The sequence below is a fragment of the Rhamphochromis sp. 'chilingali' genome (genome assembly GCF_963969265.1).
Source record: "Rhamphochromis sp. 'chilingali' genome assembly, chromosome: 12".
NCBI classification, from domain to species: domain Eukaryota; kingdom Metazoa; phylum Chordata; class Actinopteri; order Cichliformes; family Cichlidae; genus Rhamphochromis; species Rhamphochromis sp. 'chilingali'.
In genome coordinates, this window is record NC_137939.1 from 32,825,124 (window position 1) to 32,847,489 (window position 22,366).

At 40.3% G+C, this 22,366-nt stretch overlaps 1 protein-coding gene across 2 annotated transcripts in view; it reads right to left on the minus strand.

The window, feature by feature from the left end:
- Nucleotides 1-7,645, minus strand: part of lima1a (LIM domain and actin binding 1a) — a 28,395-nt gene extending 20,750 nt beyond the window's left edge. Inside the window, exons 1-2 of one of the 2 annotated variants that reach the window (XM_080898504.1) lie at nt 7,506-7,645; nt 463-649 (exon numbers count right to left, since the gene is read on the minus strand). In XM_080898504.1, coding sequence (XP_080754630.1) covers nt 463-587 — 125 coding nt within the window. In that variant the 5' untranslated portion in view covers nt 588-649; nt 7,506-7,645. Of the gene's footprint in view, nt 1-462; nt 650-3,044; nt 3,158-7,505 lie in introns of those variants that run through there. The other variant, XM_080898503.1, reaches the window with a different exon arrangement.
- Nucleotides 7,646-22,366: the final 14,721 nt, after the last annotated feature.

Genomic DNA, 22,366 nt, shown 5'->3' on the forward strand with positions numbered 1-22,366 from the left:
ATAAGTGTTAAATACACAATTAATGTTAATCAGGAAGAAAAACACAAAAACCTGCATATTCCCCACCAACTGACAGACTACTACTATCACCTAGTGGTCAAGTTGATCAACTACCGTGCATTGTCTCATTTTCCAAGTTAGTCACTTGATATGCGGTAAAGGGGGATGCCCCGAATGGTGAGGGGCCTCCATAAAGGATCTGATCCTGTTTTACTCTGTAAAGTCTGAAAACCAGACAGGATGAGTGAAACTGGAGCAATTCGTAAAAGGTCGACAATGTGATAGTCACATCTTTCAAGAAAACGGGAAACTGAGAAAAGCTGAATGGCAAGAAAACGTTGAGAAGAAACCTATGACCTAATTTGTGCTCATGACGAGAGCAGAAAACTCTGAAGTGTAAAAAGTCAAGACAGATCTGCTGAGTGGCTGCTGGTAAATTATTAAACTTAAGGTTGGACTTACTTGGAGAAGCGCTCTGCGATGGCGGTGTTTTTACCCCGGGCAGAGACGATTGACAGCTCTTTGGCGGTGACCCTGAGCGACTGGGATGCCCACTGCCTGCGGCTGAACGGTGCAACGGAGGCCATGTTTGCTGTAGGTCTGAGTGATCGGTCTGCCTGTCAGCTTTCCAGGAACACAAGTCGTACCTCTGAGAGGAGGGGACACAAATAGAAGGAGCACCTTCAGCCAATTAAACACTGAGCTAAGGCAAACGAGCGCGTCGTCTGGTGCCAGCTTTGCTTCCTTTCGCCACTCTAAATCAAGCTCAGAGGAACACCCTTCCTGTGCATTCAAATTTTTATGACACTCATCTCATGGTGCTAAAAACAGTCTGGGTCTGAGCATTTAAATACAGGCTTTTATATCAAGGGAAGCAGTTTGTTCATGTGTAAAACTTCACACAGAATCAATACATTTTGTCACACTGCACAGCTGGTCCATGTTACCACTGCAGCACGGAGCGGCCTCTGCATCTGAGTCAGAAAGTCAATAGACCGCGTCACACAGCCATTGACCATCTGTTCCCTGCTCTGACTGAACGCCAGGGGCGACTACCAGCAGACAAAAAACAACCGATACGCCTGCAATACAAAAAAAAAAAAAAAAAAAAAAAAAAAAACCCTCTTGTACACACTCCCTTTCACAGGAAACACAGACACACACGTCTATACCTGCTTGCCTCTTCTGCAACATCACAGCCTGAAGGCCGTGGGCATGTGACTGCATGCAGCCGTAACGGCACCTCACCGCTAATAACAGTCATCCGAGAGAGCTATCCATGCTCTGGATGAATGAAAGAATGAGACTGGTGACGCAGCCCCCTTGGGGGTCTCTACATCACTCAACAGGTGGACTATAGTGGGATGTTGCCACATTAGGAAAGGTTTGTGCATTACTGCAACACTGTTGAGTGTAACTGGAACTGTTAAGCAACACCCAAAGAAACCTGGGATTTGTATATAAACACTAAGGGACACTAGGCTCAACTCACTATAAAAGAAATTAGAGGTAAATGGTACCACCTTTACAGACAGACACAAACAACCTGCCCGAAACCACATTATGAACCAGTATAAATACATAAATTCACGAGATGTTCATACCAAATTTGTTTTACAAGTTCCAAGTGAAAGAAAACTGAAGGCCCTTTTCAGTTGTAGACGCATTTATATAAGTGAAGACAGGAGTTAGTGCGACTCCATCACTGTCCTCCTGCTGCTACAACTGGTGCAGGTGCTCCAAGATGCAACAATGGGATGTGGGTAATTATCATTTTCATTCCCAAATCAGCTTAGACTTAAAAACCTGTCGGAATTCAGCAGTGACTGCTTGGGTCATGCCTGGCCCATCCCATAATACTGATACAGCGTGCATCGTTTCCAATCATCCAAAAACCCATTCAGGTTCAAACCATCAAACTTGTGACATCATTACCAAAACATGAGTCACCTGTTGCTTCTTATTTAGAATCACTTGTTTCATTTCCCCAGTCATTATAAACTAAGAACTTTCCTACATTTAATGATTCAATGATTCAGATCTTATGCTAATATTAACAAATAATTAGATTAATAATTAAACCAAAATTAAAAAAAATGTCACATAAATGAAATGAATAAATGTAGGGCAGCTTAAATATGGCAAAAACCCACCAATCACATTGATTTTGGTCAATATTAAAATAACAGTAATGAAAAAAAAAAAAAAAAAAAAAAAAGGAGCTTTATTAAACTGACAAAAGAAAAAAAAATATTGATGATTAAGTGAATTTCCAGTAACTTTGATTATAATTCTCTGATCTAACCTTGACACAGTCTGGTGTGAGGCGATTTAGACTTCTGAATGAATACACTGAAACAATTCCACAGCACTACATTAAAAAGTCAGAAAAGTGAGGGCGACTATCAACCTGATTTAATTCAATTTTATTTATACAGCACTAAATCACAACAACAGTCACCTCAAGGTGCTTTATACTGTAATGTAGACCCAACAATAACAGGGTCGACCTTATTATGATGTCTTTAAATGTCATGTTTCGCCCAGCAGTGACTCGAAAACTCAAAGACACCCAACAAAACAGTCCAAAAGCAGCATCCCGTCACCCTACTGAGGTGATAACAGTCAAATGTTAAACCACTGGATTTAGTCTAGCCTGATGCTGCAGTCACGTCATGTGATCACAGCGCTCCCTGCTAAAATACAAATGAGGGGTGATAGCGACTCCAGAGCGTTTCAGGTCACCACTGCTGCTGCCAGATGACAAACAAAGCAGCTTGTAAAACAGAGGCGGCCCATGCAAAGCTGAACTTTAGCAATAAAAACAGTTGAGAACAAAAAAAAGAACAGAGTTAAACTGAGGTGAAAATAAGAGGGGGGCCAGATGTCTGACCTTAAACTTCACAAGTACAAAGACCACAGTGATGCTCGCCTTTAAATTTGATACAGAAAGTTGACACAGTTTAATCTGCCATTTTCCTTCCTAATCACTGAAATTGTAGAAAACTTCAGAACAAAAAAAGTTTTAAAATAAAACCACCAACCTGTGACTGTCTGCGTTTTGACTCAGCTGTTTCAGAAGCCCACTGCTTGAAAATTTCCTTCTCTTTTCACTTCCCAGCTGCTTTCATTCGTGCTTTTGAAAAGAAAGGGAAGTAGGAGGAGACTAACCACTCCTATTTAACTCCTCTCAGCCAATAAGAAGCAAGATTCACTTCCACCTGGCAGGTATGAGCTTCCCCTCCCCTGCTGATCAACAGCACTGTGTCAATGGCAGTATAAAGCAAACTGAAGGTATGTGAAACCAGCAAGGCTGTGGGTCGAACGACAAGGCAGACAAGCTAGAGGGAGGAGGGGGAGGAGGAGGAGGGGGGGGATTCCCACACTGGATTCCTGGAATCTGAGTGACTCTTGGCTGCCCACTTTCTCACAAGGTCAAGACATTAGAGGATGTGACTCATTCACATTACTCGCTGACTTCACCGAGGAGGAAAAGGAGTATGGAATGAAAAAAAGGAAGAGATGCATCAAAATAATAAAACGAAAAGGAGAAAGAAAAACAAACTAACATGAGTAGAAATGTTGTTTGGGAAGAAAACGATCTGCGTCTGCATCCAGCTGTCAGTCCAAGCAGCAACACCAATAACAAATAACTAAAGCTTGAACACAAACAGGAGCTGTGCACAGAGCAGCAGTGAGGCTGGAAAAGGCAGAAGACGCCTTTAATCTTCCTTCTGTAGATCTGGAGGTTTTAACACAGCAGTCTGTGGAAGCTGACTCACTTCTGCAGCCAGCCTCTGGTGGCCGTTTGAGGAACTGCAATTTCGGGTCTAGAGGATGGTTTAAAGAACTTTAGATTCAGGGAGTCTGAATGAGTGAAGACTTTGGGCTCTTCATCTTCCTCTACATGGTTTTTTGAATATTTTAGGGTTTTGGTAATACTAAGGGAGACTGTTGCCATTGGTGATTGCAACTGCTTTTTTTGCAGCAGGGGTTAATTTTTTGACACACTTGGTGTATATTGGAACCATTACTGGACGACCATTTTCATTATGGATTAATCTGCAATTGTAAACCAATTTATAATCTGTTTCTTCTCTAAAGTTTACAACAAAAAGTTCATCGAGACTTATTTTTGTCTGAGCATTGATCAATAAACAAAGATTGTCACGTTACTTTACATTTCCACTGAATTCATGACATCCTTTAAACTAATGTTTTCCAGCTTTGTTTGAAAAACGTGATTAGGAGACCTATTAGGGAGTAGAACATTACACAGAGGCCCTCTGGGATGATTAAACTTCATCCTCGTGGTGTCCCTAAAGACTTCCAGCTCCATCAGTGTCACTTCCTAACAGTGGGGCTAATCCCAAACACATGACGGATGTGGGTCTGACTTTGTCTTACCTTAGAAATTCCCAACAACTCCTGCATGTACGATTCTAGAGAAATTCAAAAGGTTACAAAGCTACTTTGATTTTCACCTGCTGAGACAGAAAACAATAGAATAATAATGACTTTAACATGCACGCAAACTTTCATTTTCAATTCACAGCACTAACAATGAAACAAGAAGATAAGGAAGTTATTTCAGGGAAGTCTCACTTCAACAAAATCCGTTTAGAACAATTGATCGCTGTCAGTTTTCCTATTTTACCTCTAAATAAACTCCAGCCTGCAGGCGAATGAAGGCCCTCGAGTGTATTCAATCATTTACCACTTTTAATTTTCTTCACCAGGAAGCTCAGAGCAGAGCCACAGATCCATTTCTCTCTAGCTTGTTCTACTTACAGTAACTCACTAAACTTTCCCAACACTGACAAACACAGCTGCTGTGAAGAAATGAAACCTCACTAATGGTATAAAACTGTAAACATGCACACACACACACAAAATCACAACTGCAAAGCAACCACAACACAGAAATGATGCATAAGTTGGGTATTTAAATTGCTACTCTGTCCTCAAAACGTTGAGGAGCCCTGCTCTTGGTAAATGTGGGCTAAAAAGAAAAGCATTTAGTCTTTATTATTACTAACACATGCCCATGCAACTGGTGTTTGTGCTGCTGGCAAACTGGTAATTAAAAATTAACCCATTTTTATGGCTTCCCTGCAATGCTGTATTCGGTTATCAAGTTGCCTAGATACTTCTTTACATCACATTATACGGACAAGAAACTGGAAAGACGAAAGGACTAGAAGACCTGGCGGTAGAATGAGGAAGCGCAGGTACTTATTCAAAGAAAGAGGTCAGCAAAGAAAATGTGGGAAAGGCCGGGAGATGAAAGCTTTAGACAGAAGTAGCTGAAGCTGAGCTAAGAAGAAAGGTGTAATAATTTAAACAACAAAAATAAAATTACATCAAAGCACTTTTTAAAAACTTCCAAAACGTCCATACGGGAAAGAACACGTGGCTCACCTGCAGTGAGGTTACTAAGCCTGAATCATTGCAGACTTTGTTAAGTCACTCCCACTCGATGTTGTAAACTTGGAAGGGTCATGCAAACAAAGAGTGACAGTCTTTGGGATCTTACCACAAAAACCACACACCTCATCGTAAACTGATGTTTTCTTCCATCCCAGCGTCAATGCAAAACATTGAAGAGTCATGAAAAAACATTGCACTTTTTGCATCACAACATATCTCTCCAACCTCTAAATGTAGACTTTTTCATCATTTAACAGTGAAAATTATGAACTTTGTGTACATGGGTATGATGCAGTACATATGGGAGCAGACAGAAGAAATATCTCGTCCAGGTGAGGAAAAAAAAAAAAGTGAAAAATTCATGCCCAAACACAAATCGTTGTAGTGAAACTGCACTGTTTCTCCTGGCTAATACCAGAAAATTTTGACAAGTTTTTCCACAATAAAAGATTTTGTAAGACTAATGCGACACAAAATTACGTAAAGACATTGTTCTTAAAACTCTGAATCATTTGCCAGACAAGACAAGAGATCCAAAGACAACATCATGGACCGTATCGCCATTTCTGATAAAATGCCTCTCTAATTATCAACAGCAGACCCACAGAGCAGATTTAAGTCTGTCTGTGCTCAGTAACGCTCGATACCTTTACCTCACTGAGCACAGACGCAATCACAGAAATGTCACAGTGTCAGCAGACACACACTCCTCTTCAGATATGAAACCATCGCACAGATCAGCGTCTGTGTTGTGACTCAGCGTGTCATTAGGAAACAGAAAAGATGACTGCCGTCTTTTATTAATCAGAAACCAGTTTAAACGCGTCACAAGACACAGACGTCCTCCCAGATGAGGATCCTGTCTGATCCAGCTTCAGTTTGTCATTTATCCTGATGATCTGATCATCGATGAGCCTCCTGTCACTACTGCTTTATTCAGATTGCTGCATTCAGGGAGGAAGAAACCTCCCCTTCCCATCATGTTATAATATCTACAGCCTCAATAGGACTTAGCAGGGCAATTTTTCCCCACAGGGTCACATGAGAAACTGGGACTGCTGTGAAGTCTGCACCAGTACCCTGAACTCAATTCTGCTCAGTGTTGATTTTATTTCTTTACAAAAGGTTGCTGGTGCAGCCCTCCCCACAGTCGAGTAGATGTTACACATTAAAACAACCTTTTTCATGACATGAGAAAAACCATAAACAGCAGCCTGATGTTTCACTGGCTCTGGAGGAACTTTGTAGAGACTGAAAATATCCTTTTATGCAATTTATGCCGAGAAATCAAACCAAACTGACAGCGCTTTGTAATTGCGCCACATTCGAGCTAACTGAAATATTTTCCACATGTTCGCTTCAGTTTATTATTCCAAAAAACAAACAAACTGTGTTCTTTATCACATTGATCATTGTTTTATAGTCCAAACATTAGGAAACATCTTTACAAAACCCTGTTTGGGTGCAATCAGATTGTCACAAAATCTTATGTTAATATCAATTTCATATGATACAAATCTGTTTCCATAGATTTGTTTATTCTGAGTTTATTTAATCACCTCTGAAATAATGTTTTGTGTTGCTATTGCTCTTTTGAGTTTATTAATTTTTAACTGGACAGGTGAAGCTGATTTAAGACAATTTGACATGAAAAGGAGGACACACAATTTTAAAAATCCTGAATGTGTGTTTTTATCTCATTATCATCATTAACTGATAGTTATCATTAAGAATACAGAAGCTAGAATATTTTTAAATTCCACTGTCACGTGTCCTGGTGTCACGAGGAGCTATGGATATGGTTCACATCCAGCAGATAATATCTAGAACCACATAAGCCAATCTCCTGGTCGACCCGACCTAACATTTCCCACAACACCAGCTGGTTAGCTTAGGTAAGACAGGTTGTCTTCCCAGGACCTTGAAACAGGTACAGCTCAGGTGAAAACTGACTCACAGGTCTGTCTGGACATGAAGCAGCTCGGTGTTTCAGTCCTGTTTACGCACGTTTCCTGCTGACTCATTTGCTTCGTCTGCACTATTTTTTTTTTCTCTTTGTAATTTCTCACACTCACCTGAGATTCTACGGGAACTCTTTTCAGGAACTCACTCTCACCTGAGCCTCAGGGACCGCTCACATTTCACAAAAGGCGCAACAAAGCTTCAATTAACCCAGTTTTCATCCGCGCTAATTGGCTGAATAGTATCGTTCCGCCAGACAGCGGACTGATATCTGGATCAAGCTGTTCTGAGGTTATAATAATAATAATAATAATACAAGTTATTACCAGAAAGATAAATAAATAAATATACAATATAGCAAGAAAAATAAGAACACAGTCAGTAGCTGTAATACTTTTAGAAGATTAAATTAAGTCACAACACCTCTCTTAATGTAAAGACAATATTAACATAACTTGTTAATACCTCAAATGAGCAGCAGACTTGAACAAAGGCGCCTTCTTCTTTTTCTTTTTCTTTCTTTGTTTACCTTGTTCACTACCTGAAGTGTCGTTTGTGTGATTCTTTTCAAAATAAAGTTCTCTTTTTAATCATCACAACACGAAACTTATAGTTTAGCCCAGCAGGTGGCAGTAATGTCAATTATTTATGCAATGTTCCTACTTCGCCACTAGATGGCACACGAAAACCACTATTACACACTTCGAGCTATTTCCACCTTAGACCATGAATGGCCTGCATGGCTGTGTCATTCCACATACCTGGCAACCTACCTACATACTTATATAAGTGTGACTTCAGAAGCTCTACTGTCCGCGGCTATTTTTAGTCTGTTTGTTCTGGTACATTCACACATTGAGCATTCACAGTGACACAGGTATGCAGGAACACTTTCAAATGAACAGACAAGCAGACCGTCCAACAGTTTCTGGCCAATTATAAATGGAAAGCCAACTATTTTTAATCAGAAAGTTTTACTACTAATCTCCACACGATGCAATAAAAACAATCAGCACAATTAGCTGCAAATAAGTTAAGAACCAGATCAAATGGGTCTTTTAGGGACTCTTTGTGTTCTATTTGTGTTGGAAGGAGACGTGTGGGGTTCTCAGTGAACTGTGAGAGGATGTCAACAAACAAACAACACTATGTCAAAAAAACTTAAAATAAACTAAGTTGGATATAAGGATCTTTCTCTCTAACGCTAAAGAGGTTGAGTTTGTGCCTGAAGAGCCCTACTTCAGCTCATGGCTCTCACTTGGCCACTTTGAATGGTGTCAGCAACACCTTGGCCTTTCTTCATGTGAAAAACTGATCAGGAATGCTAATGTAGACTTGCTATTCTTTGATAAAGAATAGACTTCCTGTAGCTACTTTGGCACTTAAACCACATCTGAAGCCTGAGTACAACTCCTGGAGCCGTTTCTCAGAAGGCTTGAATCAATGTGTGCTTTTGCTAATGAAGTAATTTCTAGAGGCGGTGTCCTACCACCTGTTGTGCCTGATCCTTTGATCCCATCATCCCTTTATTTTCATCCTCCTCCTCCCTTCCTCCCTACCCGTTTAAATGCCATAGTCAGTACGGTGTGGCTCACCTTTCCCTGTCTGGCACCCTGGTAGGAATGAGGACAGCAGGATGATGAATCTATGATGTGACAAAAACACTGGGTAAATACATCCCAGTCACAATGTTAATGAGTACGGGTAAACAAACCCCTTCAGAGTGGACATATTAGACAAAGGATGTTTAATATGGAGCTGCCAGGCAGGAGGAAAAGAGGAAAACCACAGAGAAGATTTATGGATGTAGTGAAGGAGGAGAGGCAGAGGTCCACAGAAAATGAGCAGCAAACAATGGATAGGTGATGTTGCTGTGTCACACTTCATCTTTAGCTGATATCGCTTTAAAATGACATCTCTGAAACAAGGATGTCTCATTTTATTAAACATTCAAGTACAGAACAGTGTTTCCATCACAAGAAACGAAGGACAGACATCCAGCCCCCATCAACATGTGAATGAGGAAGAAAAGAAAGCTGAGTCATTTGTCGCTGATGACCTCGTCGGCGGGGGTTGGGTTGTAGCTCCACCTTGGCTGTGATTGGAGGGAATCATGGGTGGAATCTACATATGGCTTTAATTTAAAGTTTTGGTGTTCGCCTTTGTTCCAGGGTGCAGAGGCTGTGGCTAGCATGTACAGAAAGTCAGTGTGTTGCATGATTTGATTCACAGCAGCCTGCGATGGATTCCTGACTGTGGGCTGTGCTGCACAAAGTGTCCTTGGCAGCGTCTCGACATTGGGTTTGGATTAGGTTTTATTTGTTTTTCGCTCATTTGTTGAGATGAAATGACCACACACTTGCCCTTGTTAGATACTTTCTTCTTGTTAAACGTTTACCTTTAGCCTCCCCATTAGTCTGGACATTGTATGTGGCAGACACGTGGCTCACCTTGTGTGTTTTGACCTCTTTCTGAACCCATTTTTAGTTGTTTAGCTTAGTTTTATATCTTATTATTTATTTAATGAATCACAACTCCTCTTGTAAACATCAGATATTGTAAGATAAGGTTTAAAAGCCTCTGTTGCTTCAGCTACCTCTTTAGCTGCAGAGCACTTAGAGTTACCAGCTGTTGCATGTGAATGTGTAACACCCATGTGGTGTTCATATTTGGGTGTCAGCCAGTGTCGAGTGTCTGGTGTTTTTTGTTTTTTTTAATCAATGAAGCCAAAAAATGTATTTAGAAATCTTTAGCAGATGTTTATCCCAATTCCAAGAACTACTGACGCCATATATGGTTCATATTTGACATTTACTGGTATTACAGCCTATTTATGAACAAAAGCATTTTTTGTTTCATTTTTTTTCTCATAAAATAAGAAAAAAAGAAGAAAAAAAGTCATAAAAACACTAAAACAAGGAATCTAAGTTTCTGATCACTACTGATCCTTACTTCTTCATCCTTAGTGTATAGTTCATCTCTTTCTTTTCTTCTTCTGACTGGATTTAAGGTAGAATTTAGATCCAGGAACATCTCCAGGGATTTTCCAGATGACTGTTCAGTTTCACCATTTGTTGACATCCATATTTGTCCCATTGCTGGCTGCTGATGTGTCTTTGAAGCTGACTAATGGCAAGTCTTATCCTCGCCTTCAAATTCACTGTAGCCTCTGAACTGCTGTTGTTAGGCCGCATACTGAAGATTGCAGTAGCCTCAGTCTGAGTTTGCTCCACATCATCTCTTCCTGTCTGCATGGTCCAGTAAGGACAAAAGTCCTCATGTTCTCAAATCTCTTCTTCATCTCTTGAATCTTGTCTCTAATTTAAAATAACTGAGGTTCTCTGAGCAGCGAATCTAACAGACAAAGCTATGTTCTAGTTGCAGCTGGGATATAGCTGCAAATAGACAAGAGGAAAAATGTTTGGGAATGTGGAAGGACGCGGATGTGAGAGCGTCAAATGTACCATTCTTACACGTATAGGGTAGTGTTATAGCATGCAGGCAATAATAATAATAACAATAATGAGGCACACAAATTAAACAAAACAAAACATGAAGGAATATCATCTGTGGATGAAGCTCTGTTCAGCAGGATTTCACTCAAAGTAATAAAAAGAAACACAAAAACGTCATTTTGGTGAAAACATTTCTGAAGCGAATAAGAAAGTTACATTTGGACCTGCTGCTTGACATTTGGCTGTGTGTGTGTGTGTGTGTGTGTGTGTGTGTGTGTGTGTGTGTGTGTGTGTGTGTGTGTGTGTGTGTGTGTGTGTGCGCGCGCGCGCTATCCGTGACGTAAATACAGCTGATGTAAATGAATTGTTGACACTGGCATCCAAACAGCAGGGGGCGCTGTAAAAAGGAGCTTAGCAGTGACCTTGAACAGAAAAGCGACGGTCGTCCTGATTAAGATTAAACACGTTATGGAAGTAAATCTCTGAGCGCCTCATCCAAGGATGGATGCAGCGCCATTCCGGAGAAATGTCATTTTGCTAGTTTGTCAAACAGCCTTTGATTTCAGGGCTGAGGTCCAGCAGAGCGCACAGAGACTCTCCAACTTCACAACCCTACTCTGTTTTTAAATATTTACCATTTCCTCCTAATTTTCGTTTTGCCTTTGTTAGTTGTTCTTTGTGGTTTGGTAAAAGCTTCCGCAATTTGAGGCTTCTAGAAAATTATATCAAATTGCTCCATATCGTTAAATGTCTTTAAATGATTATTACCAGACGGTTTCCTGTGCACAATTAATTTGGATAAAAAGATGGTAGTAATAGTCACCAAAGCAAAATTTTGAACCTTAACCGTTTTATTTTCTCATTTCTAAAAATAGTAATTTATTCAATACAATTCAGCGGGCTGTGCACTGAAGTTAGAGGATAGAAATAAAGTATCTATCATATCGCACTAGTATTGGTCCGATACGAATACCAATGCTGTTCAATATTTGTATCAATCGGCCGCCTCTAAACCACACGATCAAATAATAGGTCAGTAAGTCCACTTTACACGAGTTTATCAGCCACAGACTTTAGAAGAAAATAGTTAAACAGACTCACTGTGCTATATAAAGGCAACTGACAGACTTTTTTCATGGTGATGCACTTTCATTGTCTCATTAAACAAGAAGAATTAACTGAATTATGCAGAATATGTATTTTCTATTTCCTCATTTGGAGAGAAAATGTGGCAGAGCATCATACTGGTGAGTTTCAGTACCTCATAAAAGTCCTCTGTGCTCCCAACATTGTTTTTTTCCTTAGGATATCTTTTAAGGCTAAAGGACTTTCGTAAATAACATCTTTGCCAAGATCTAGTCGTAACATTATGGGGAAATTCCTAGAAAACATCATATTTCTGGGAACGCTTTAGAATTCTATCACAAGGAGTTACGCTTAATATTGGAGGCATTATGAGTACACAGGGCTAAGGTTTATTGGGGATCCATACTGATAACAGCAGCTTTTAAGGTATTTATAAAGACGCTTCTTATTGTTTCCTTATCTGCCTCATGCATGCCTACACTGTGGCCCAGCTGTGCTTTGTGAGTCTTTTTACCCAGCTCCCTCTCTGTGTTTACTTGCCTTTGTTTGTGTGTAGATCCCCAAAGACATGACCCTCTCCAGTTTCAGCACACTTGCAAACCTCTGGGTCATCATTTAGTACACCATCTGCACCACACCACGCCTGGCCATTCAGTCCTCGCCAGATAATCAACTAAACTTCTGTGATAAAAGCAGACAGGATCACATCCACTGTTTTCTTTAGTTGTGTTTTTTTCCACACTCTGTTTCTCTTGTGAACTTCATAGCCTGCAAGCTAGCTAGAATGAAATCTTAAAATGATGTTTTCTAATAAATGTCCTTGGAATTTAAGATTTAAATCATGGTAAAGATAAAACAAACATTGTAGTTGCTATTGGATGCAGATATCCACTCCTTGAAGTCTTCCCCAGAAATCTCTGCAGATGACCCAACATTTGCACAATGACACTCTAATCTCCAGTTATTGATTAAAGAGTTTAGCTTTGGTTTACCTGCCTCAGCAGAATCTCTTGTTTTACTGTATATCTTCTTTTGCAATGTGTCCAAATGAAGTATTAATTCTGACAGTTTTATTTTGGGTTTTGCTTCTCTTTGTCCATCTTCCTTTTTTTGAGTTTCTGCCTTTGTCTTCTCACTACTGTGATTTCCTGATGGTTTTCTCATGTTCATTAGTTTCACCTGTGCAGCTGTGTTGCTTCCAGTGTCGCTTTTTACTCTGTATTGTTCACCTAACATCTTCATATTCTCCTTCAGTATAGTTTTTTATTTCTTTGTAAAATCAGCTGCTCTGCCTGTGCCCTTACCAATAATTGTTAAACAGAGCTGGAGCCCATCCCACTGGGTGAGAGGTGAAGTGCACCCTGAACAGGTCACCAATCCATCACAGGGTTTTTTTTCCCTATAGCCAAAAAAAAGAAGATAAAACTGTGGGAGGCAAAAGTGGGATGAAGGTTAATGGGACAAAGGTAAGAGGGTCTTTAAAAATTAACACTATCTATGGGACAAAGGTGAGGGAGTCCAGCACTAGCGTGGGTGAGATGACAGACCCAAACTCCAGTTTAACTCTTAAAGTCCAAGGCTATTGTTTTGACGTTCCCACCAAAGAAACTTTCTCACATCTGGAGCAGAGACGTGTAATCCTGTTCACCAGTCCAGGGTAGAATCTGAAAAGCAGATATTGACAGTTTTACATCTATCCTCTTTACAACTCTGAGTGAATGGACGTTGATGTTACTGCACCTGCAAGATCTTTAATGAAACATAAGTGAAACACAACATGATTTATCCATTTAAGTCTGTCGTCATGGCACATAGCCTGAACCCAGGACAGAGGCCTCCGGGGCGGAAGGGGTTAAATAATCTAAAAACACAGAAACGTCACTACTTGTTGGTTCAACGCATGCTTGATTTGAGACACAGACACAAACAGAACAGAACACATAGTTTTTATTGACAATGACGCACTTGGTGTACTGTTTGTAAGAGAAATGATGAAATCAAATCAAGCATAAACACCCGATCGATCACATTTTGTGTATGCTCAGGCTAAGATGTCCACGTTTTGAGGTCGGTTTAAAGTTTCAAGGTGATGTCTGTCCAAATGTCACACAGATCCAACCCATTCTCACTCTCAGCTCCTCACCTCCTATCCCATCAACAACTCTCAGCATTCAACACCTAATTTAATGGCTGATCTAAACAACCAGCAACAGAAGGGGTGGATTAACAAATAAGTGGGGGAAAGCTGATGCTTAAGTGGCTACACTTTGTCTTAAAATGGGGCTCCTGACCACGTGTCAGTATGTGACGAGCTGTGAGTGAAAACATGGTGGCAGATTTAGCTTATACCGTAGCTTGAAGTGAAATGTAACTTTTGTTTGTTTGTTTTAATACCTTTTATATGCTGTCTTGTTGCCCTTGACAACAGGTTGTGCTGCTCGGGTTAAATGTGCCATACTCACAAATGTTAGGATCCATAAAACAGGATATCTAACCAGATGGCTGGCATCACCTTGTTCTCCAGTAACACGAATGTTGGAATGTTGGAGTTTTGCATATTAAACACATATGTAGGACTGCTTTCTTGCATTTGTGCAATATCTCTAACTTAGAAACATCCTGCCTCAGAGTGATGCTGAAAAACTAGTTCATTCATTTATTACTTCTAGGCTGGACTAGAAGAATTCAAGCTGTCCTAAAAACTCCTTGAAAAGCCTTCAGTTGATCCTAAATGCTGCAGCAACATCACTGACAGGGACTAAGAGAAAGTGTGTATTTTTCGCAAACTGGCGAACTCTCCTCTTATATCCAGAATTTTACAACTGTCACGGGCCACCGGGGCAGACCGTGTGGAGTGAGTGGAGGACCCAAGAGCAAACAGAGGTGAGGACACAAAAACCGGACTTAACAGAAGGCGAGCCTTTATTTAGGGCCGAAAACTTAAGGAACAAGGCAGCAAAGCAACTGAGGGAAAACCTGAACATAGACTGGGAAAACTATGGCTAAACAAAGTACAAACTAGGACTAGTTAAGGCTGGGAAACTATGACAAGGGGTAGGGGAGATAACACAGACGACGCGACACAGACTGTAAGAAACACAGAGACTAAATACACATGAGGGATGATCAGGGGAAGTGGCCACACATGGGAACGCAGCTGACACACATGAACTTAACGACAGGACAGGAGGAGTGAGCTGAATACACAGACAGTGAATGCAGGCCTTCAAAGTAAAACAGGAAACATGAGACATGAACCGGGGAGACGTAGTACAGGGGGAGGTGACATAACTGACAGCATGAACTTGACAGTACAAGACACACAGACATAAACACACGAAGGGCAAGGGAGACGTAATGCAAGGGTGACATAATTACAAAAAGGGCTGGACTACCTTAAAGAACCTAAGCAAACAATAAACATCAAAATAGGTTAAGCATAACACACTGGGTCACACGACCCAGGACCATGACAACAACGTCCTGAATAATCAGGCCCCATCTTATCTTAAAGATGTTACAGTACCATATCACCTGAATAGAGTACTTCACTATCGGTAGCTTTCAGGCCCCTTTCAGGCCCCTCTGTTATGGAATAAACTCCAAGTTTGGGTTCAGGTGACAGACACCCTCTCTGCTTTTAAGAGCATGTTCAAAACTTCACTTTTTGATAAAGCATATAGCTAAGGCTGGATCAGGCGACCGTGAATCCTCTCTGAAGCTTGATTTAGATTACTGCGGGACATCTTAATCCTAACTTACATCATAACCAGAAACTCATTTTCTCATTGTGCAGTGGGTCAACCTAACTTGTAGTTACATTTCTTATAAAGTAGATTTCCAGCAGAAACATAATTCACACATGAGTGACGGTGCAAGAGGCATAAGTTGCTGGAGGGTTCCCATGATGCATAGTGTTTCTTCCCCTCACCCCCAACCAGTCACAGAGGATAGCTGACTAGCTGAGCTTGATTCTGCTGGAAGTTTCTTCCCATTAAAAGGGAATTTTTGCTCATAGGGGGTTCTCTGATTGTTGGGGGTTCCTCTGTATTATGGCAGGGGATTTACCCCCTTGAACCCACTGTTATTGTGATTTGATGCAAAAGCATGAGACAAAAAATGATCTCACCTAAGTAAATAATTACACTGTACCTGTAAAGGTTGTAAATTAGATAATGGATACAATAAAAGTATGAAGACATCAGAACTCAGACGAAGATCTGGGCACAGATAAAGACATGCTCAACAGAAGAATTTTATCAGCGGCTTACTTTAACAGAAGTAGTGAGCTCTGTACTTTGACCGCTTTCACAGATTCAAGGTTTGTCTGCTGGAGAATGATGAATTATGAAGAAATTGTTGGCTCACATGAGCAGAAATACTTATGTAAACAGAAGGAAATCCTCGTGCGCACAAACTGTTATTGCAGCATGAATTCCTAACATCCGAAACTGAACTGTTCAAAGGACAAAAACTATTTCTCCTTCAGTCTATTTTTTTTTTCACAGATACCATCCCCCTCACTGTTACGGTTTTTGTTTTTACTGCCTGCCCCCATGTCTTTGTTTTACTCTCTTCCCCCTCATCTCGGTTAGTGTTTACACAGTAGCATGTGTCTTCCTTGAACTGGCTATTGTGTTTGGCTGCATCTGTACGAATGAGTTCTTCAGATGAGCAGTTTAGCACACATTCAGAAGGCTTTGTCACTGCTTACCACTCCTGTGCAATCGGTTGTTTAACTCCTGCACATTTTAGCCTTAGATGTCCTGCAGTACCTGTCCTTCATTATCCATGCTTGCACAAGGATGAAGGCCTTTGCTTTGTTCCAGAAAACAGTCAAGAGTTCGGGAATGATGAATCAGTCGAGTCTATGTTAGCGGTGGGACAGACCCAGACTGTCTCCAAATAATTATTTCCTCTTCTCTTACATTTTAAATGAGTCGCTTTATTTTTGGTTGTTCTTCCTGCCTTTGTTGCTGTTTCCCACCAACAACTTTGTCACATCAATTACATTTACCTCACATGACATCAGAGCTGGAGGTGACAACACTTGGGCACATTTCAGTGGTAAAGTTGGAAAAGAAAGGAAAAACAGGTTATGTTTCTCTCCTTGACAAGCTAGACCAATTCATGCATTGCCAGAAATACAGCACGATGCTTGTTTTTCTGCTCTTTGAAACATTGCTGCAGCACGTTCATGGATAGAACCTGGTCAAACATCTGCCACCTCCATCTTGGATTGCAAAGTTAGGGTTGGTGGAGCTGACTTCACTTTACAGAGCAGAAGTTGAACTTAAGGAAGTTGAAAATTTTGACTGGGAAATTCTGACTTCTGGAACAGAACATTATTACTCACCTAGTAAACAGCCGTGATCCTTTTTGTACCAACAGTTTCCTGCTGATACTTTGAATCTTTTTTGGCTGACCTACTGCCCGTGTCCTACTGCTTTTTATCAAATCCCTGTGGATTTTGGACTGTTTGGACTCTCGTCTGCCCCCCTTTGTCACCTTGTTAGCTATGGGGCTCTTTATCTCTGTGACCCCACACAGTTAATTTAAACTGTTATTGTGGACTTTTGTCACAAGCTTTGCCGCTTTCCTGTTGTTTAGTTAACCCCTGATTCAACATGGTACATTACAGGTTCTTATTTCAGATATTCCTTTACCAAGAAAGATTTCCACAACAATTTGAATTACCATCATAACCACTCCATGAGTGCTGATGGAATGAATAAGAAGTAAATGGTATTTAACTAAGCTGCTGCAAAGAAACAGAAACTAGAAATTAGCAGGGTAGTGAATGAATGCACATCACCAGCTTTTTCACCTCATTAGAAATCTGGTGTTTATCCTGTAGCTACAGATACAGTGTCCTGCTTATTAGAAAATCACTGTTTTGTGATACCATGTTGATTCAGGCTGCAAGTTCGGGGCTATTGTGTAGTAACCCATTTTACCACAATCTTTACCTAAACCTAAACATCGAGTTACCAAAAACAGCCAAAGTTCAGAAACACAAAGATCCCATGGGATGCAAACCAGTTTGGCAAACTTGAAACTGAAGTTTAGAGAAATCTGTCCTCTAAACTTCTAATGTGGTTTTTGTAAGCCTCTTACCTCTCTGCTGGTTGTGGCCATCAGTCGGAAAACTGGCACCAAAGGACACCTTGCTCTTAATGGGGAGATGCTGGAGGTATGTAACCCAAAAACATTTGTTTATGAGTTTGGACAGGAGTCATTCTGCAGTTCTCAGTCTGAGCCTGTGTCATAATTTGCAGACGTTTCTATCTGTCCAAACTAAAAACGCTCCCGGAGTTTTCAATCTAAAACTGATTCTTGATTTTAGGGATTGAAAAACATCAGAGTATTGGGCTTTTTAGACGACGAATGAGTGGATAGACATGACCTTAGTAAGATCTTTTAGTATTTGGGCATTTGTGTTGTGTTCATTGCTGAAGTTGTTTCCTTTGGACTGACACAGTGGTGGAGTGGTTAACACTGGTGCCTCACAGCAAGAAGGCATTTGTGTGGCATTTACATGTTCTATCCATGCCTGGAGATATTCTGGTATCCTCCCACTGTGCCAGGACGTGTAGTTTACATGTACCTTGCTTCTCACGTGTCAGCTGGTTCCAACGCCCTGCTGGTGACCCTGAATTGGATTTTTTTTTTTTGGAAGGATGATTATTTTTGTAAGCTTTTGTAGCTATTCGTTATTGCCAATGCCTTTTTTTCTTTTCCTTTTTTTGTATCATAAGTGGGTTCAATCAGCCAATCAGTCCACCTCCCACTTGCAGTATGAGCTTGTTATTTAACACAAGTCTTTCCCCAAGTACATATTTATGTTTATTTGCTTGCAGTGTATTTTTCTTTTTTCTTTTATTTAACGTTTTCATTGTGTATTTTCTTAGTTCATGATTTTTTTCTCTCAGTTCATTTGTGTTCCTTGTTTTTAGTTTAGTTCTAACCTTGTGTGATCCTTTGCTGGACCAGGCTCCTCCTCACTGGTTTGTTCACCTATACGACTGCCTCCACGTTTATGACTTAAGCTTCGGATTAAGGATTTGGATCACAGGCAGCTAGGCAAGCAGTCATAGCCATATTCATTGTACTGGACTGGACCTGATAAATACTTTACTTTAAACTCCTTCCTCTTCTCCATCTCTCACGCTTCCAAACTCAGCTTTGCCACAGTCGGACTCTTTCTCTTCCTCATTAGCAGAAGCTGAATGAATATGATGAATATTCCAATTAAGGGCTGTCATATTACGGTGCCAAAAGCATCCTCACATGCAGTCAGCTGGAAGCATTTGACAGAGGATGGTGATGGCCGCGGTAACTAAACAAATGCCCATTGTACATGAGTGACAATCTCATCTCTTCCCCAGCGCAGTGCTTTCATGAGAGCGCTGGAGAACAGAGTGTAGTAGGGGTACATACAGTTGCATTCACTGTTGCAGGGTCAGTGGGCATGTGATCTCTTTTTTCAGTGGAGGATGAGGAAGGAATGTTAATCCGATGAACTGTACATTAGCTTCACTGTGGGAATGTAAAGCAGGAGCTGCAGAGGAAAGGTACAGGTTCGATAAATAAATGAGCACTTAAAGATATGCGACAGAAACTTCCTATTTAGAAATTCCTGGATTGCAGTACTGAGCGTATCACTATCAAACATTACATCCTTTGTGCCTTTGATCTTCTTGTGATTACATTAATATCTATCAGTAATAATACAGAAAAGGAACAGAGTACATATTGCAAAGGAGTTTGCCTCCTGCTTATCTTACTGCAGCTGTAATACCTTCAAATCTGATTTGATTACTAAGCGCTGTGTCTTTGAACAACACACCCGTCATGTCCTCAGGTCATTTCAGGGGTTCTCAGTTTGGGCAACAATCGTCTGAGTGGAGAAGAATGGGAGGGAGCATGATTGCAACACATGATATTTTAATTGTGTGTGCGCAGTAAAAATATGATATTGTATAATGCATTAGAATAAAATGTCAAATGAAACACACGCACGCGCACGCGCGCGCACACACACACACACACACACACACACACACACACACACACACACACACACACACACACACACACACACACACACACACACGTCTTTTGAAATATGAAATTTTCCAAGAAGCGGTCAGTGCCAGAGGAGTGCTCAGTCAGCATTTTTTGAGGCTGCATGTGTGTCATTGTATATAATGACATTTTATCCAAACACAGAGAAGTACTATGAATATGTATATACTGTATATTTGTTAGTACCTCCTGAAACGCTAAAATGCGCCTCTACTATTTGGTTCTAGAGAGACGGCTCATACCAACAGGTTTACGCAAACTCTTCTTTTTTTCAGCAAAGAGAAATAGATATTTTATTTCAGCATCTGTAATATAATAAGGTAATGCAATACATGCATTATAATATTATGTAATTCTGTCATTTTTACCTGTGGCTTTACCTCTCATTTATTTTATTCTAAATCATAAAAATGTTCAAATATATATTAATGATAAACAGCTAATGACTGTGTGTGCATCTGTGTGTGTAGCAGCTGAAGCATATATGGCAAGCTTTTAACACTAAGTGCTGAGTATGTATTTCAGATCAGTAATTCAGGGTGTCCTACGTGCCTCTGTTGTATTGTGGCCTGTTTTGACCTGATCAGAGGCCGTGCGAGCTACCTGAGCCTGGAGTGAACAGCATGCTCTTTGGTGCCACCTGTTCATTCATACATGCTTCATGCTACTGACTTGCTGATAAACACATGCTGTGGAATAGAATAGAATAGAATAGAATAGAATAGAATAGAATAGAATAGAATAGAATAGAATAGAATAACACAGAGAAAACCCAAAAACACATATGACCCTCTATGAGCAACCGCTTTGGCAACAGTAAGAAGGAAAAACTCCCTTTTAATAAGAAGAAACCTTCGGCACAGACATCTGCCGAGACCAGTTGGAGTGAGGGGAGGAAGACAGGACAAAAACACACTGTGGAAGAGAGCCTAAGATTAATAGCATCTATTAAGTAAATACAGTCATGTATGAGCAAAGAGTCAGCAAACGCTCCTTGAATTTTTACAATCAGATTGGATTGGCTTCTAGAAGGACTTTGAGTGAAATCTAAACTCAGTTATTTGAGACCACTACAGAACATACCAAAGAGTCTCATTACATATCTTCTTTTTTTGGCTTCTTGCTTTAAGATTCACAGTAGCTGCTCATCTGCCTCCATCTCATCCTATTACTAGCATCCTCTTCTGTCACACCAACCCTTTGTATGTCCTCCATTAATACATCCACTAATCTTTGTGGTCCTTTCTTTTCCCTTCTCTCTCAGACCTCCTAACATGTCTTCCCCCTTTCCTCTCTTCCTTTGTCTTTGGTTTATGTTTCCTGAAAAATGATAATTTACTGTATTTTACTGGATTAAAGTCCCTAAAGACTCTCTATTGCAAAAATAAGTACAAGAACCAGCCTAGCAAAGACTCCAATCCAGCCCTTCTCGATAAATGAGGAGTACTTACATTTAGGGCTTTTAACTGGATTTTCATAAATTTTACAGCTTGTCCTACTGATAGACTTTCACCACAGACATTCACACTACACTAAAGCAATGAAGTAACAGAAAAACAATTAAACTGGAGAAAAGTCTCAGTTTTTTTCAGTTTTTTACTGTCTAGAACAGAAATGTATTTATTTATTTACAATGTAAACAGTAAATTAAACACATTTTCTGTGAATTCTGCTGTATGATTACAGGACAGTCTGGGCAATGAGCTGCTAGAAGCTTTTCAGTAATTTTACTTTTTATCATTTAATTGCACCACTTTTTCTAATTATGAGGGTTAAATGCGCAGTTACACTTCTTTACACTGACACAAACGACAAGTTTCACCAGTCCAGTCCAGTTAAGATCAAAGTGTGGCCCATTACGTAAAGTCAGTTTGACATTCATGCTCTATTGAATTTAAGCTAGATTTAATTTTGACTTGGGGTTGAAGCATAGGTAGATACTGGCATGTCTGAGTAATATAAATTGTACTGTTAGAGACAGCCTGCTGGATATTGCAGTGTTTCTGCTAATCAATATGGTTTTAGGATATGAGGTGATGGATATAAAAAGTATTTAGGCTGCTACTCGAGACAAAGATCTCAAGCATCTCTCAATATTTCAAACCTAAACCAAATAAAACTGTAAGTAAATAGAGGCTCAGTAGAGTGACTCCATTTGGTTTCCATTCATTTCTTCTGTAAAATTAGGCGCATAAAGCACGTAGTGTGACGTGTTAGACTTCATCTTTACAAAGCAACGTCCGTTCTCCGTTGAAGTCACATATGGTTCCCGCTAGGCCCCGCCTCATAGTCGCACGTGCACGTTTTCAGCTTCCCCTTACTGCGACTATGAGATTCTTTCACAT